This window comes from Lactuca serriola, chromosome 8 (assembly GCF_051521515.1).
Source record: "Lactuca serriola cultivar US96UC23 chromosome 8, Lser_US96UC23_V15, whole genome shotgun sequence".
In the NCBI taxonomy this organism is placed as follows: domain Eukaryota; kingdom Viridiplantae; phylum Streptophyta; class Magnoliopsida; order Asterales; family Asteraceae; genus Lactuca; species Lactuca serriola.
The window spans coordinates 64,014,072-64,030,075 of record NC_136415.1 but is presented as its reverse complement, the minus strand read 5'-3'; the positions used below and the strand labels follow the sequence as shown (position 1 = coordinate 64,030,075).

The 16,004-nt window shown below is 29.8% G+C and overlaps 1 protein-coding gene across 1 annotated transcript; it reads left to right on the top strand.

The window, feature by feature from the left end:
* Positions 1-13,526: 13,526 nt before the first annotated feature.
* On the top strand, positions 13,527-15,817 carry LOC145070526 (uncharacterized). The gene is made up of 7 exons (XM_079017467.1): positions 13,527-13,737; positions 14,090-14,333; positions 14,442-14,497; positions 14,599-14,677; positions 14,931-15,069; positions 15,159-15,272; positions 15,379-15,817. Exons 2-7 carry the CDS (start codon positions 14,155-14,157, stop codon positions 15,568-15,570), a joined length of 759 nt encoding a protein of 252 aa, XP_078873593.1. The 5' UTR covers positions 13,527-13,737; positions 14,090-14,154; the 3' UTR covers positions 15,571-15,817.
* The last annotated feature ends 187 nt before the right edge of the window (positions 15,818-16,004 follow it).

The window sequence follows — 16,004 nt, the reverse complement described above, 5'->3', positions numbered from 1 at the left end:
ATAGATTTAACGGCCTCAAATTTGAAGGTAGCTGTTCTTATTTCTGCAACAAATTTTTTTCGTATGTTTAATTCATCTGCATTTTACATGGATTTGTTATTGAATCTGTTATTGAATGACATTGGCATTTTTTGTATATAACCACCGATACCTACATGAAAATGTTGCAATAATTATGCTTGAATAGGTTTGAAATGAACAAGTCTAACTCTAATCCATCTAACCATGAACTTAAGATCATAATACAAGCTGTTGGAGTTTGGGCTTTTGTATTGCAATGTAACAATGTATAGGTGCTGCCATGTTCCATCGTAAGAAAGTTAATGGAATCTATGTTCAGGACCTCAAATTCCATGGCTTCCAGTTTGCTATTAAAGAAAATGCAAATCAAAAGTGAGTGATAGATTGGTTTGGCCTGTCTCACCATCTTTTTTTTGTTCTTGTTTTATTTAGAATCGTGGATGCTGAAGAAAATTTAGGAGAAAGTGAAGTTAGAGAAGCTCATTTTACAAAAATTTTGTTCTACATCCGGATTGGTGACAAGGTACTCAACAAATAAAGTTTACCTGTTCATGCAAATTTTATACTATGTTGATTTCCAGTGCCACTCCATAGTTTTTTTATGCCATATAATAATGCCCCTATATTGTACCAAAACTCATAATACACCATAAGTTTATAAAACATAAATGCAACACATTTTTCTATTTAACAAAAAACTTGTATCCGACAGAATCGCTAACAAAAGCAGTTTCAAAAAATTCATTATGATTATCAAATCAATCATTTGTTTAACCAAATATATATTTAATGATCCTGATAAAGAATACACAATTTCTGTTTCGAGCACCTGGTACCTTGAATATGTCTTATTAACCTAATTAGCATTTGCATAAAAAAAAAAACAGCTAACATTTTTTATCTTTATTGCAACCAGGAGAAAGCACTAGAACAACTAAAGGTGACACAAGGCAAAAAAGTTGTTGTAGGGAAAAGAATGGACTTGGTATTTCACACTTTACAAATGGGTTTCTTCTACATGGATTTTGATCTTATATCAAGAAGCATCGATAAATCAAAGAAGTGAGTTATACTTCTTCTCTTGATTTAAATTCCATTATTGGAGAGGATGGTAAAAATTAACTCTTTGATGTTTGTAGTCATTGAAGAAATTTTTTATTATGTTTAACTTTCTATTTTTGTAAATAAAAAAAATTCAGGTATGAAGGCCTCTCGGAAAATTTTCTGTCATCTCCTGTCCCAAAGTTGTTGCTGTTGGCTGGAACAGATAGACTTGACATGTTCTTTCTTTTTCTTCCCATTCAGTGTTGTTTGGATAAATGATGTTTAAAATTTAATTAAGAATATGACTGCACCAGGGCCCTCACAATATAATATATAATAATTTTTAAATAAAAAGTCAATATTATTTCTTGGTGGAAGGGTAATATGGTAATTTTCTGTACCAGGGCTCTCACAATAGGACAAATGCAGGGAAAGTTTCAAATGGTGGTTGTCCGACATTTGGCTGCTCTGTTGAAGATGAAGTAACCCACCACACCACACACATGTTGGCATGAGCTGTCATGAGGGTATTTTAGGAATAAATTCTTTTATGTAAATTCCTTGATTATAGGAGTAGATTAGCCTCTGTCGTTTTTTAGCTTCTTATGCTCCTTTATAAAGTATTTCCTTTCTGTTATGAATTGATGAGAAATGAAATACAAAAATACACTTTTTATCATGGTATCAGAGAGGCTTTGACTTCCCCTAGAAACTTAACCAGGTACTCCATTATCGTCTGTTAAACCTCACCAGGTACCTCCTTTTCCATAAGACATACATACTTAGTTATAACTCTAAGCTTTGGTGGTCACGTGGATTTTTGGTGCATAATCATTTTGATGTCTACAGGTCTCAGATTTTGATTATGTTCTTGTGTTTGTTCATCTAAATACAGAATTTACACTTAACATTCATGGGTTCAAGATTTTGATTTTTAGGTTTTATCATTTAGGTAATCCAGGGATAGCAAATTAACTAGTCTTCTTCGTGATTCATCTGGTGGAAGGACTAAAACATGCATCATTGATACATTATCTCATGTTGTTTATTCTCTTGAAGACATGAATGCCCTCCTTATTCCCCGTTCAGGTTGCATGGTTGACGAGATCAGGGGATTATGAATTGGAAGTTCCAATTGCAATTAGACCAACAAGTGAAACTGTGATGTATCCGTATTTCCCAAAATGATCAGGGGACACCATGACTTGCCCTAGAAACTTAACCAATGGTGTAATGTTGTTCGGTGGGAGTTTAGTAATCCGACTCCATTTATCAGGTAGCTTCTTTGCTTTCTTATTCATAATTCATCACATGACATGATTTTTTGTCTTGATTTTCTATTTCTTGAAATGATAATAAACTGTTGTTATTCTAGGAGCCGTGAGTTTCTTTGGCAAGAAGGACACACTGCCTTTGCATCAAAGGATGAGGTGGACGCTGAGGTACAATTATAAATTTAAGGAATAAAAAAATACCTATGTTACGCTTTATTGTATTTTTATACTGATATTGATAAAATAGTATTTCCTATTGTGATTAACCATTAATAAACTATTTTTGAAAATAATCTAGTTGTCTATATCCATAAACTGGTGAAAATTTTACATTCTGCTTTAGTATATTATAGTATTATATTATTATTATATACTCAAATTGATAAAATAGGTTAATATATTGTCAACTGTCGTATCAATATTAGTATACTTGTTGTTGATTGTTAAAATTGGTTAGTTTAGTGGATAAATCGATAAAGTATTTTAGTGATGTATTTATTTTTAGTTTGTCGAAACTCTTGAACTGTATAGGCGGTTATATGAAGAATACTTGCCTGTCCCTGTGGTGAAATTGAAAAAAAAAATGCAAGATAGAGATGTTTGATGGTGGACTTTATACCACCAGTGTTGAGGTACTTACTAATAATAGTTTTGAAAATATTAAATGACTTTTTTGCCCCCGTCAAGTATTATAACTTATTACATTATTTGCATGTTAAACTCCATTGTTTGTGTTAATATTGAACTCTCCCTCTCATATTGAACATATAAAGTAAACTTCTGTTATATACTGCAGTTCTGTTTTGAAATAGAAGAGAAAGTAAGAGGACTTCTGCATAATGTGTCATTTTTATTGAAACTAGGGGGTTACTTAATCGGTATTATTCTGGACTCTTCTACTATATGGCAGGCTATCATATTTTTGGGAGTCATTTTCTCAGAATTAATTTATAGCATCATTTTCTTGCTTTCATTTTGAATAATTGGATTGCATTGCAGGGCAAAGTATCAGAAAAATGCGCATTAACATAAAAGAAACTGACAAGTGCATTGAAATTAATGATTTGTTTTTTGGGGGAACCTATTTGAAGAGTACAAAGCAAATTTAGAACACTTGACCTTTGATAGCATATCGGGTAAATCTATTTTATCTTTTAAATTAAGTTTTATCAATTGAAATTAATGATTTGTTGTTTAGCTTGTTATTTTAATGAAATCAGTTTTATTAAAATGAGTTTTGTTTATGTCATGGTCATGATAGATTGGTACATAGAGATGCTAGCCTGGTGGCTTTTGTCTTTCACTGTAAGTGGCTATGTAGTCTTTAAATTTTACCCTTTCAAGTCCTTTACATGTATAAGGGTTGTTGGAGCTGGTAGACAAAGGCGTATATACAAGAAACTAATCAACAACAGGTAAATTGTAACTAAATCCAAGTAAAATAATCATCTTAAACTTCAACTCCAGATATGCTAGGTAACTTGGTTGTTTCTACTGATGAAACAGGTCAAGTTGGTCCTTGTGCATCAAGTAAAGTTGATGGAAGAAAGGAATATGAAGCCACTTGATTTAAATCTTGCAGCATTATCAGCAAGATGCAGTAAAGACTTGGAGTTGAATATGGCTAAGTCATTATTGAGTGAGATGGGCCAACGTACAACTGCTTATCCATATAATCAGCTGTTTGGAGCATTAGTCTCAAAGAATTATGAAAGGCAAGATGTAACTTTACTTAGTTGGAATTTGATGTACACAGTAGATTAGATGCAAATTTATATATTGTAAGAAATAGAATTGTATAACATTAAATTTATGCAATGGATTCTATTTTTTGTATATGATATTTTATTTTCTATTATAAAACATTAAATACAAATTTAATTTGAAAATAAATAAATCTATAAATAATATTTTTTTTAAACATTTAAAATTATGATACGCAAAAATGTGTGTCATCTTCATTTATGACATGACCTTTCTTGACAGGGGCTTTCTTGATACGCATTGTGTGTCATTAACACGAGCGTCGTAAGGTTATGACACACGAATGCGTGTCGTCTTCCTTTATGACATGGCCTTCCTTGATACGCATTGTGTGTCGTAATTGGGCGTCGTAAATGCGTGTCGTCTCTCTTTATGACAGGGCCTTCCTTGACGCGCATTTGCGCGTCGTCTGAGCCTTTTACGACGCGCAATGAGCGTCGTAAAATGCTATTTTTCTAGTAGTGTAAAGATGTTTGCATAAAACAATTAGTATTGTCATGTCACCAAAAACGGTTGTTGGATTTTAGAATCTTGGAAAAAGGTTGTTGTGGAATTGAGATTGGTTGTTGGAAAATTTTTGGTTGAAATGTAGCTTGTGGATTCTTTTTGTTGAAGAGTTTGTTGGAATAGGTTATGATGCGGAATAGGAGAACCTTGAAGCAATTTCATGAATCTTCTACTCAGTGAATCGTAAACTAGAAATTGTAATGGTGTTGTGTTTAATTCTCAAGTGTGGTATTTGTGTTTCAGTTTGATGGTGGTGTATTTGGGTTTTGCTCACTATATGAGAATACAAAAGATACTAATGCATATAATATAGGAGGAAAATGTGGTTAAGATTGTATGTATTTATAGATAAATTTATATATTTTTAGGATATATATATATATATATATATATATATATATATATATATATATATATATCGTTGAAAAACGGTCATTTTCTCTCAGCACCGCGTCCCATGGCATTATACAGACCACATATCACCTAACCACCATGCATCCATGGGCGGATCCACAATAGATCCCGGGATACCCCTAAAAAAATCCAGTACTGTAATTTTTTTAGAAGAAATCCGTTTTATGTAGTGTATATATACATAATATTAATACGGTTAGCGAGATAATAACACAAGTTGTAGTTTGTTCAGATGATTAAGGCGTTAGGGGGTGTTTATGAAGGTTGCAAGTTCAAATCTTCTTTCAAACTTTTATTTCTGCAGCTCCTTTTATATAGTTTTATACGGATTATACCTATTATATTATGATTTTGTGAAAATTAAACACAAATACTGAGTTGTCCAAGTGGTAAAGGATTGAACCTTTAACTTTGAGATTCTTATTTTGAATCTTGGCCCTTACATGAGTGTATTTTATTTTGTTTATCAGTTTTTCACCTTTTATTTTTAAATTCTAAAATTGTCCGACATCGACCATAACATGAAACATAATTCATATACATATGTTATATAAGCAACTCAAGTTTCTCAATTCTCAATAAGTTAAACTTTTGAATGGGTTTGGGTTTAAACCCAAAACCGAGTTTGGAAAACCGAAAAACCAAATCCATCGTTTGGGATACCCGTTAACTTTGATTCTGGTTCCGCCACTACATACACCAATATCGGTGAGGGATGGTGTGCACGTTGTTGCATCTTGGCCATATCAACACCATGTTATCGGCGTAGTAACTATAACCAAAGAACATTTAATTGAAATTTTCTATGATTTATTATCATTTTATCACTCACTCAATATGGATGGGGTAAATATTTTTTTATAACTTATTATTTTACTATCCATTGATCATTCAATATTTATTAATGATTCATTTAGGTAAAACATGTAATTTATTCATTTTATTAATATTTTTATTTTATCCGTCTTATTATATTTTATATTTTATATTTTATATTTATTACTTTTTTGACTAATTTGTTTAATATAGTAAATATGCAAATAAAATCAATATTTATATAGATTAACTATATACTAATACAAATATCAAAGATATAGTGTGTTTAAAAACGAAAAAATTATTGAAAAATAATTTATAAAACATTTTAAATAATTGGAGACCAATGTTTAAATAGTAGAAAAGAACTTTAAGAAAAAGCTTATGTATCATAAAAGAATCTTAAATTTTATTGATTTGATAAGTAAATAAACTTTCAAGAGGTTAACTAATAGTGTGGACTGTGGATATGATCTTATGACTAAGACAAATGAGTAAAAAGAAATAGGAATGAAAGAGATAAAAAGTTGTTGAGGACTTGAGGGTACTTCTTCTTTCGTAACCATATGATCGACTATTTTTTTTTTTTTTAATCTGTGGAATGTATAAGATCTTTCGAAATGTGTTTTTCACATGAAAGACGAACGTAAGCTTTACTTACACCTATCAAAAAAATAACTTAACACACAAAAAGAACTTTTCGTAGAAATCAAACCCAAGTTTCTCAAACAGCAACCCTCGGCCTACATGCGGACGTATTAGGCTACTAGATAGTATATCTTTCTCCCTTACTTTCTGTCAGATGCCAAGATTGTTGACCCCATGACTACCCACGAGCTGCCGACATACGTACAACTGTCCAGACAAATAGCTATTCAAAAGGCTGGCTGATCAGCCGGATTGGCTCTACAAGAAAAGTTTAAAAACTTGGAAGTCAAAAACTAAAAATAAGTAGCAACTTAAAATAGTTTGTATATATTATGTGGACACAACCTTTGAATAATCTTAGGTCTGACAATCGTGTCGTGTTTGGGTTGACGTGTCGCGTGTTGGCGGGTCAAAATATGTCAACCCAAACACAACCTATTTAAATATACATGTCACAGATTGGCGGATCACGGGTTGGCGGGTTTGTAACATAAACCCATATATGACCCGTCAACCCATTTATTTATACGGGTTCACAGGTTGGCATGCTCGTAAGTCAGATTTGGGTTCGTTGGTCAGATTTCATAAATAAAATTGACAATTAAACATGAATAAATTCTTGATGGTTGATGGAAACATATCCAAATTTTGACACTTAAGTCTTAAACATTCAAATAAAGATTTATAACATTCATAGAAATATGTTCAAACTAAACATTAATACAAACATAGATAATTCAAATGCTAAAGTAATTTATTATATAATACTTATTAAATATTAATACTTGATACATAAATACATTTAAAAATAAAATAATTTTTTTTATTAAAAATATAAATAGGTTGGCGGGTCAACCCATTATTTTTTGAAAAAACTCATATATGGCCCGTTTAATAAACGGGTTGGCGAGTTGGTGGGTTGAAGAACTCAACCCAAACTCATTTATTTTATGTCGTGTCGAGAATTGACAGCCCTAAATAATTTTGATGGGTCGATCTAGCTACTTTTATTTCTATTTCTAACTTAACAATTACATATAACTTTTTTCGTTTTTGAGGGAATAAATTGTTTTCACCTCTTTCATTTGGTGCCCTCGTTCCCATAATCAACCAGTCAATGTCAGCGCAGCCCCGGGGAGGAGGTACTAGGTGTGCGACTACACATGATCTATACCTTGAAGTCCAAAATTTTAATGTGTCACAGTTCCATCAATATCCATCATTAATTTATGTTGTGCATTCTAATCTGGAATTTTAGAGGTCATTTTTTATTTTTCACATTTGACCTTCAAAATCAACAGACCAAACCTGCGACCAGCTAAAATGCAAAAGAAAGGTTTTTGGTTGTATTAATTATTTTATTATTTAGTTCTACTATATATTAAATTATTTATATACTATGTAGCTTTTATAACCATATAGTCAAGTTCTATGTTTGATGTGTCCCCGTGAAGAAAAATATCTTAGATTAGCCATGTCTTATAGTCAAATTCACATGACTATCACCATCATAAAGCATTCGTGTCTTCGTGGAGGTTATATATTATTGATTTTATTTTGGACCACTTGTATAACTCCAACCTATTTTTTCTTTTTAAGTAATCTTTTTTACATTATCAGCTTAATCAGTTTGTAATCAAATCTAACGTAAACTAGTTAATTTCTATATAGATGTATAAAAATTATCGTTTATACAAGAAATTGTTTAAAATTAATGCTTATTAGTTTGATTATTTAAAACTGATGGTGTAAAAAAAAGATTGAGATTCATGCTTTATTCGGTCACAACGTAGAATATTTACGGATAGTGTTATCACATCATCTATTTTTGTTTTGTATTCTTAGTTTGTTAATTGACTTTGTATGGATGTTTTTATATACTTAATAGTTGGTTTATCTATCCTAATAAATAAAAATGATTTTGGCACATGTAATTTTCTTTTTCATTTTGACACTTGTTATTTTCTAGATTTTTTGAATTATTTAATATTCACTTGTCATTTTTATTGTTGTTTTTTCTTTTTTATTCAAATTACACCTATTAAATGTTACGTTATATTAATTAACTAGATATAAGACCCATGTATTACATGAGTTTATTTAAAATAAAAAAACTAAATATAAAATTCTAAATATTTGAAAATTTTGAATTTATAAGAAAAATAAGACAAATATTGAATTACAAAAATTAAAGTGTTTTTTTCTCTAAATTTAAACAAATAATTTAGATAAATAAATAAAGGAAATTAATGAAGCTTTAATTTAGTAATTTTGAAATTAAAAGGAAAGTTCATTAAGGAAATTAATATGCATTTATTATTGCATTTAAATACTATGTGGAATTAATAAAATAGAAAAATCATAAAATGACATGTGGAATAGAAATTAATTCAAAATAACCACAAAATGACATTTGGTAAATTTAATGAGAGTGTGACAAATGACAAAAAAAAAATTTCATTTATTATAGTAGAATTTTTTTAATATATTAATTAATATACATAATAACTTTCTATTTGTGAATTCCTCTTTTTATTAATATATCTTCTCTATTTTAATTCTCTCTAACAAATAAAAGTTTTTTTGCTACTTGTCACTCTTACATTAATTTAGATACATGTCATTTTTTGGTATTTTTGAATAATTTTTTTTTTCCATTTGTCATTTTCTCCTATTTTATTTTTTCTTAATTAACAATCAAATTTACACACCAATTAATAATTGCCTTAATTAAAAATAGCCAATAAATTACAATATTAGTACTTATATATTGTATTTAATATGTTTCCTTTTAAATTTAAATTTTAAATTTTAAATTTTAAATTTCAAATCTAAAATTTCAAATTTAAATAAATTTTTGTTTAAACCTTCATATATATTTTTTGTTTTACCAAACCCGTATAATATACGGGTCTCACAACTAATAAATGAATAGTTTTAATCTTTTTTTGCCAAGTGTCACTCTAATATAACTTCTCATTAATATTATATCATGTGTCATGTAGATATATTAGGCAACTCATTTCAAAATTCAAATTTAAATTTTCTAATTATATGTTAAATTTGAAGTTATAATAACTTTAAATTTTTGATATATCTCTTAATTAATAATATATTTAAAATGACTTATTTAAAATAATTGATTAATAATTATAAATTTTTATTATAAAAGTTTTATTAATTTTATAATTGTGTTTCCCACGGGTTATAAACCCGTTAATTAATGTATATGTATATTAATATAGATAGTACATTCCATTTATGAATTGACATTCGTAATTAATTTTATTAATATAGATTAATTAAGACCAAATTACTTAAATAATTCATGTGGTTTAGCAAATGCTACAGACTCAGTTGTTACTTATTTTTTTATGAAGATGGACTTTGTGGTTACCAAAACTTACGTGAATGATCTTTTTTTACTCACGTCGTTACTTTTGGTTCTTTTAATAAACACGTGTAATATACGAGTCTCACCTAGTCATCTATTCTTGAAGCAACTTTCAATTTGTGTTTTAAACGTTGGTCCAACTCGACCAAATAGAAAAAATAATTAACTGAAAGTTATAGTTTATAAGTTTAAAATGGATAACAGATAACACAAGTGATGTCATCTTTTCAAATGCTTATCGTTGTTAATGGTGATAAATTTAGTTTTTCTTTTAACAGAGGAATTATATAAAAGAAAATTTATAACAAGGAACTAGATAAAAAACCATTAAAAAAATAAGGTTGTCAAAATTGAGATCTTACTTAAGATCGTTTTACGTTTTGTAAGTTCGTAGTTGTAAGATCGAATCAGGATTGTACGTAAGATCCTACAAAAATGAACTTATACTCAAATTTGCTCGAAAGATAGTATTATCGACTTTAACTTCTTAAGCATCATAATTTTTGTTGTTAAAATCGTAAACATTAAGAATAAAACATCTTAATTAGAAATAAGATCATTTTGACCATGTACAAGTAAGATATAAGATCACAGAAGGATTATTATGGAAGGATTATTATGCCTATCGGGCGATGAATTGATAAAATGGTTTGGACCGGTATATAGCGTTGGCTTAGTGGTTTGACAGAAATCGGTTTGCTATTGAGCCGTTAGAGAAATGCTTTTATTATTATTATTATTATAGTCATTATTTGTTGATTTTTTTGCATAAATGACCCAATTGCCCTTGATTTGCTAGTATAAATATGTGTTGGATGTGTTATGGTACTCATACCGCTCAAAAACTACTTACTAGCTCTTTTTAATTCTCTTTGCAAGCAATGACATTCGAAAATGGTCAATCACAATCTTCTCTCGGTGTCGGAGGTTCTTCAACCAATGAAACAGTTGTGATCAAAGCTACGAAAAAAAAACCTTGAAATCTTGCAACATTTCGATTATGTGAAATGTCTAGTGGTAAAAGGAAAGCTCGATATAATAAATACGGTATCTTTAAAGAAAATACAAATTCAACACGAAAAACCATTCAAATGTGTATTGCGATAGAATTTGGTCCAAACCATGATTAAGCAACAATGATGGATCAAGATATCATTTGGAATTACGAGTAAATTATTGCCCAGAAAGCAATGACATTCAAGAAAGTTTGCCTTTGACTACTTCGACAACCCACAACCGATAAGGTTAATCCAAGAAAGTCTTAAACCGCATTATTGTCAAATTTATATGTATTCATTGTGGTTGAAGTTTTTCATGGAAATGAGGAAGCAAATGATTACAATTCACACTGGTCATAATTTATATAAAATTTAATATTACATAATAACAACTTCTAAAGTGCAAACCAAAAGTTATTTATATACCTTTTGATATGTGTGAACAATATCGTTGCGATTTGACAACTAAAAAATAAATTATAAATTAGTTTTGTGATAGATGTTTTTTCTTATAGTGGATGTGTAGCACACATTATTAACTTGGTTGTGCAAGACATGCTAAAGCAAATTGGAGAAATAAGAGATAAATTTAGACAAATGTTATGTGATATTTATAATTCTAGCAACAATCGATATAATAAATATGTGAAGTCTTGTAACAATGCAAATGTCATTTGGTTATGGTCGAATTTGAACGTATCTCATCAATAGAATTTGACATGTAATATGTTTGAATGTGGTTTACAACAAAATGATATTTTAAAAATGTTTCACGAGAACCTTGCACACTGTTACAGGGTTACCCATATTCATAGGGTAGTTTGGTGCTTATCAAACAATTCACCAAGTTTTTTTTTTTAGACATCTACTTTTTTCTTGGGTATTATCCTACAAGTTCTTTTACCCGTGACCAAATATTTTAAATGTGTTTGGCATTAAATGATTTTGAAATGAAAAACCAAATGTTTTGTACAACCGATGGAAATTAAAGTTAAAAAAATATTCTCAAGACATGTCACCGGTTATTACTTGTGCCGATGCATTGAACCTAACGATAAATGTTGGCATGGTTTGAAATTTACTTGACAATATATCTTATAACTTGAGTTTATTTGGTAAAAACGCAAATTTTACAATCGAGACAAAAGCTAAATTTAACAATATTTGTTCAAAAATAATTGTGATTTATTTAAAGAAATATGGTACAATACCCATGACTCAATGAGAAATACACTGGAATAACCTAGATCCGCTAATCATTTCTAATAAATGAAATAACTTTGTCAATTGTAATCATTTTATGCATTATGTCACATGCCATTTTGTGATAAATTTAGATTAAATTATATTTATGGGTCATGTTGTGGGTTTTTTCATTTTATTAAATTTCATATAATACTTAAATGTAATAATAAATGTATATCCAATTCATTAATACAATTTTCCTTAAAAATTTTAAATTTCTAAATTGAATCCAATTATTTTAGTTGTTTATTTATTTAAATTATTAGTTTTAATTTAAAAGATAACCAAACACTTCAATTTTAATACTTAATATTTTATTTTTTTCTTATAAATTTAAATTTTCTAAATTGTTAGATCTTTATGTTTATTTATTTTTTCTGAATAAACTCATGTAATATATAGGTTTTGCAACTAGTAACAAATCAATTAGACTAAAAAAATGAAGCTACTAAATAGCATGTACTAGCACCCCTAGAAGCGAGCCTGATAGGTATATTAGAACCGGGTTTTTTTAGCACATATAAGTATACAAGAGTTTAAAAATGTATATATTTTTGGCTTGGTGGGAAGAAAAGAAATCAGCTTCGAGATCCGTTTTTTCTGTTTGTGACAAGGTTATATATCCATGAAAAAAAAATATCTCATCCATATTAGTTGTGGTATGCATTTTTTTTTGAAAGACTTTGTATGGCGTAAAACATGTACAACATATTTCACCAATTGAAGACAAACTTGAGGACAAATGAATACATTATAAAGAAATAGCTAAGAGATTGCTATATGATTGTCTGTATCGGAACTCGGAAGAACTCGCTTACGAAGCACTACTATATGATTGTCTGTATCGGAACTCGGAAGAACTCGCTTACGACCACTTTTACTACCAGAAAAACAAAGAAGATGCATTGCATTGCATTATAAATGTTTGTTTTGTTCTAAATTTTTAGACTTCAAGATTACATTCTCATCAATTTTATATACTTTATTATTTAAAAAAAAAAAAAAAAAAAAGACGTGGATTCTTCTTCATTTTTAATAAAGTTACCAAACTAAAGTTTTTGTTACTTATTTTCGAACCATTACAACTTTCTTTTTTGTAATTTTCAATTCTGAAAAACATAAAAAATAGGTTTGTTTTCTCCAATCGGTTTCTTCAATCTGGTTCAACCCCATCCAATCCAATTCGTATGGATTCGAGTTTATTTTCACTCGAATACGATTTCGGTCCAAAACGATTTTGTTTGTTTACCTTGATTCGATTTGGTTTAAAAATGGGTCGGATAAAAAATTGGGTTGTGTAATATTTCAAGTGGGCTAAAATATGGGCCAAACATGTTACTAATAAATCCCAAACAAAAAAGCAACATCTCAATTATTTTTTTTCGGGGCGTATGGAACGATGACGACAAGTCGACAACTTTTGACTACCCTACTGGAAAATTAGCAAATCAGAAGCTCATCAAAGTGCCACGAATATGCGAATTTCCTCTTCATCATTGGAAGATTCGTGTTTTAATTCGCATCTGCCAACGACTCTGATATCTTCTAAAACTCCCATGGCTTCTTGATTCATACCCACACGAGTTTTTCTAGCTCCAACAACGATTTCCAGGTACATCGCACCCTCCATTTCCGCCTCTTTCCATAACCATAAATGCGTTCATTTCTCGCTTTTGTTTGTAGTTCATAACATAACATGGAGGTTGCTCATCAAAAACCCTCAATTGATTGATAATGTTGTCGTTGATAGATTATTGACGTAACATGAATCGAGATTGGCTTCGAAATAGGGTTTTGTTCCGAGATTGCAATTGAAACTTAAACTTGATGATTTGGGTTTAAATCACGACTCAATTTCAATTTTTGAAATAGGGTTTTAAACTTTTAGTTATGATATGAAATCCTGGATTCATCACTAGTGCGAATTAGTATCAAGCTTACAATCCATACTTTTTTTTTTCCAGTTGTGCATTTCTACCTATTCTTTATTGGCAATCAGTCGAATTGTTGACTGATTGCCAATCGATCCATGGGTCCAGAGAGTCAATCAAACACAGGGAGACCCCTAGAACACATGCATGGAGTCCATGTGGTTCAACATTCGCCATTTGAGTTAGAAGAAATCTCTCAAAATGGAAACTTTCAGCAGTCTACCCATGGAAGGTTGACCATAGGAGTTAACCAGCTCTTAAGAGTACACACTGTGCAGTAAGTGCAAAACTTATCCTCTTTTACCTTCAAATTCCTTGTTACTTATAGATTCTTCATGTAGTAAACAACATTACAACATTTTTCTATCTTTTTTGTTGATAATAGGAGAGTATGGCAACAAAGACCATCATGCCTAAGACCCATTAATAGCTGTTTACATGGTAATAACTCTTGATATAATTTTGTATGTATTTACTATTTATTCACATCCCAAATCCCACTACACTACACATTTTAACATTTATTTTTTAATTTATTCTAGGCGATAGACATCTTGCTGAGAGAATTGCAAATGTTCTTACTTCAATTCCTTTTATTGCTGTTGGAATTCAAGCTCCAAGGCATGTTCTTTCCATATATATCATCAAAGTTTATACTTTATTCACTAAATTACATTTTGGTCCTTGGGTATAGCTGATATTTTCAATATTGGTCCCAAAAAGGTTTTTCCTTACACTTATGGTCCTTATTTGTGGTTTTTCTAACCTTTTTGAATCATGTTCTAAGTAAAAGTATTATCTTTTCAGGACTAAAAACGTAATTTACTCTACTTTTATATCTATGGAGTCTAATTATTGTTATTCCAATTTTCAGAAAGAATTTGAACTCAAAACTTTATGCAAATTCATTAATTGGAGTAGGGATTGCATCAAGTTTATACCATTCTTCAAGAGGAAAATGGAGAAAGTATTTAAGATGGGCTGATTACACAATGATAGCAACAGCTACAGTGGTTAGTAAAAAAAAATTATTTGTTTTACATTTTTTTTAATAACTTAAATCACATATAATGTGAAAATGAAAGTACATTGCTATTTTCAGTGTTTATCAAGGGCACTTAGGGAAGAAAACCCAAAACTTCTAATGGCTGCTTCTGCTTTATGTCTTCCTATTCAACCACTTATGGTTTCAGCTGTTCATACTGGGATGATGGAGGTATGCTTCTGCTTTATCAAAAGATGATCAATTTGTTAAAAGGACACATCAAGTCATGTTCATTTTTGTAATAATAATTATGGTGTCTTATATTTTTGATTAAAAGGTTGCATTTGCAAGAAGAGCTTTAGAAGATCCAAGGCTAAAAGTTGTGCACAATGTTCATAAAATGTCAGCACTTTTAGGAGGAGCTTTTTTTGTGGCTGATGATTTGTTTCCTGAAATTCCATATCTTCATGCGGGTTGGCATTTAGCTGCTGCTATTGGTGTAGGTGCTTGTAACAAGCTTCTAGAATAGTCAAAGTCAAATGAATGAAATCAAATCAAATAATATAATTTGTCGAAATGTCAAAATAGGTTTTGCTTTTGCTCACTTATCGGTGGCTATATAACCTATATTAGTTATTATTATTAAGTAAAGATTGTTTGTTATAGACTAGAGTTGTTATCATTGTGTGATATACTTAAATCATGTATGTTGCTAAATGGCAATTTACATTGATATTTCTTTAATGCTAAATCATTGTGGTTATAGTTTTCCTAAAGATATTCAATGTCTACTTCATATTCATCACAACACTACTCATATGTACAATGATAAAATCTTGATCCATGATGTTTAAATATGGAAGGCCTCCTTATTTTTGTTGTTTTTTTCTCGTTCTTTAAGGCGATGATTAGCAATGTGTCTTCGTATAATATTAATAACATTATTGTTATTGTCTAGCACCA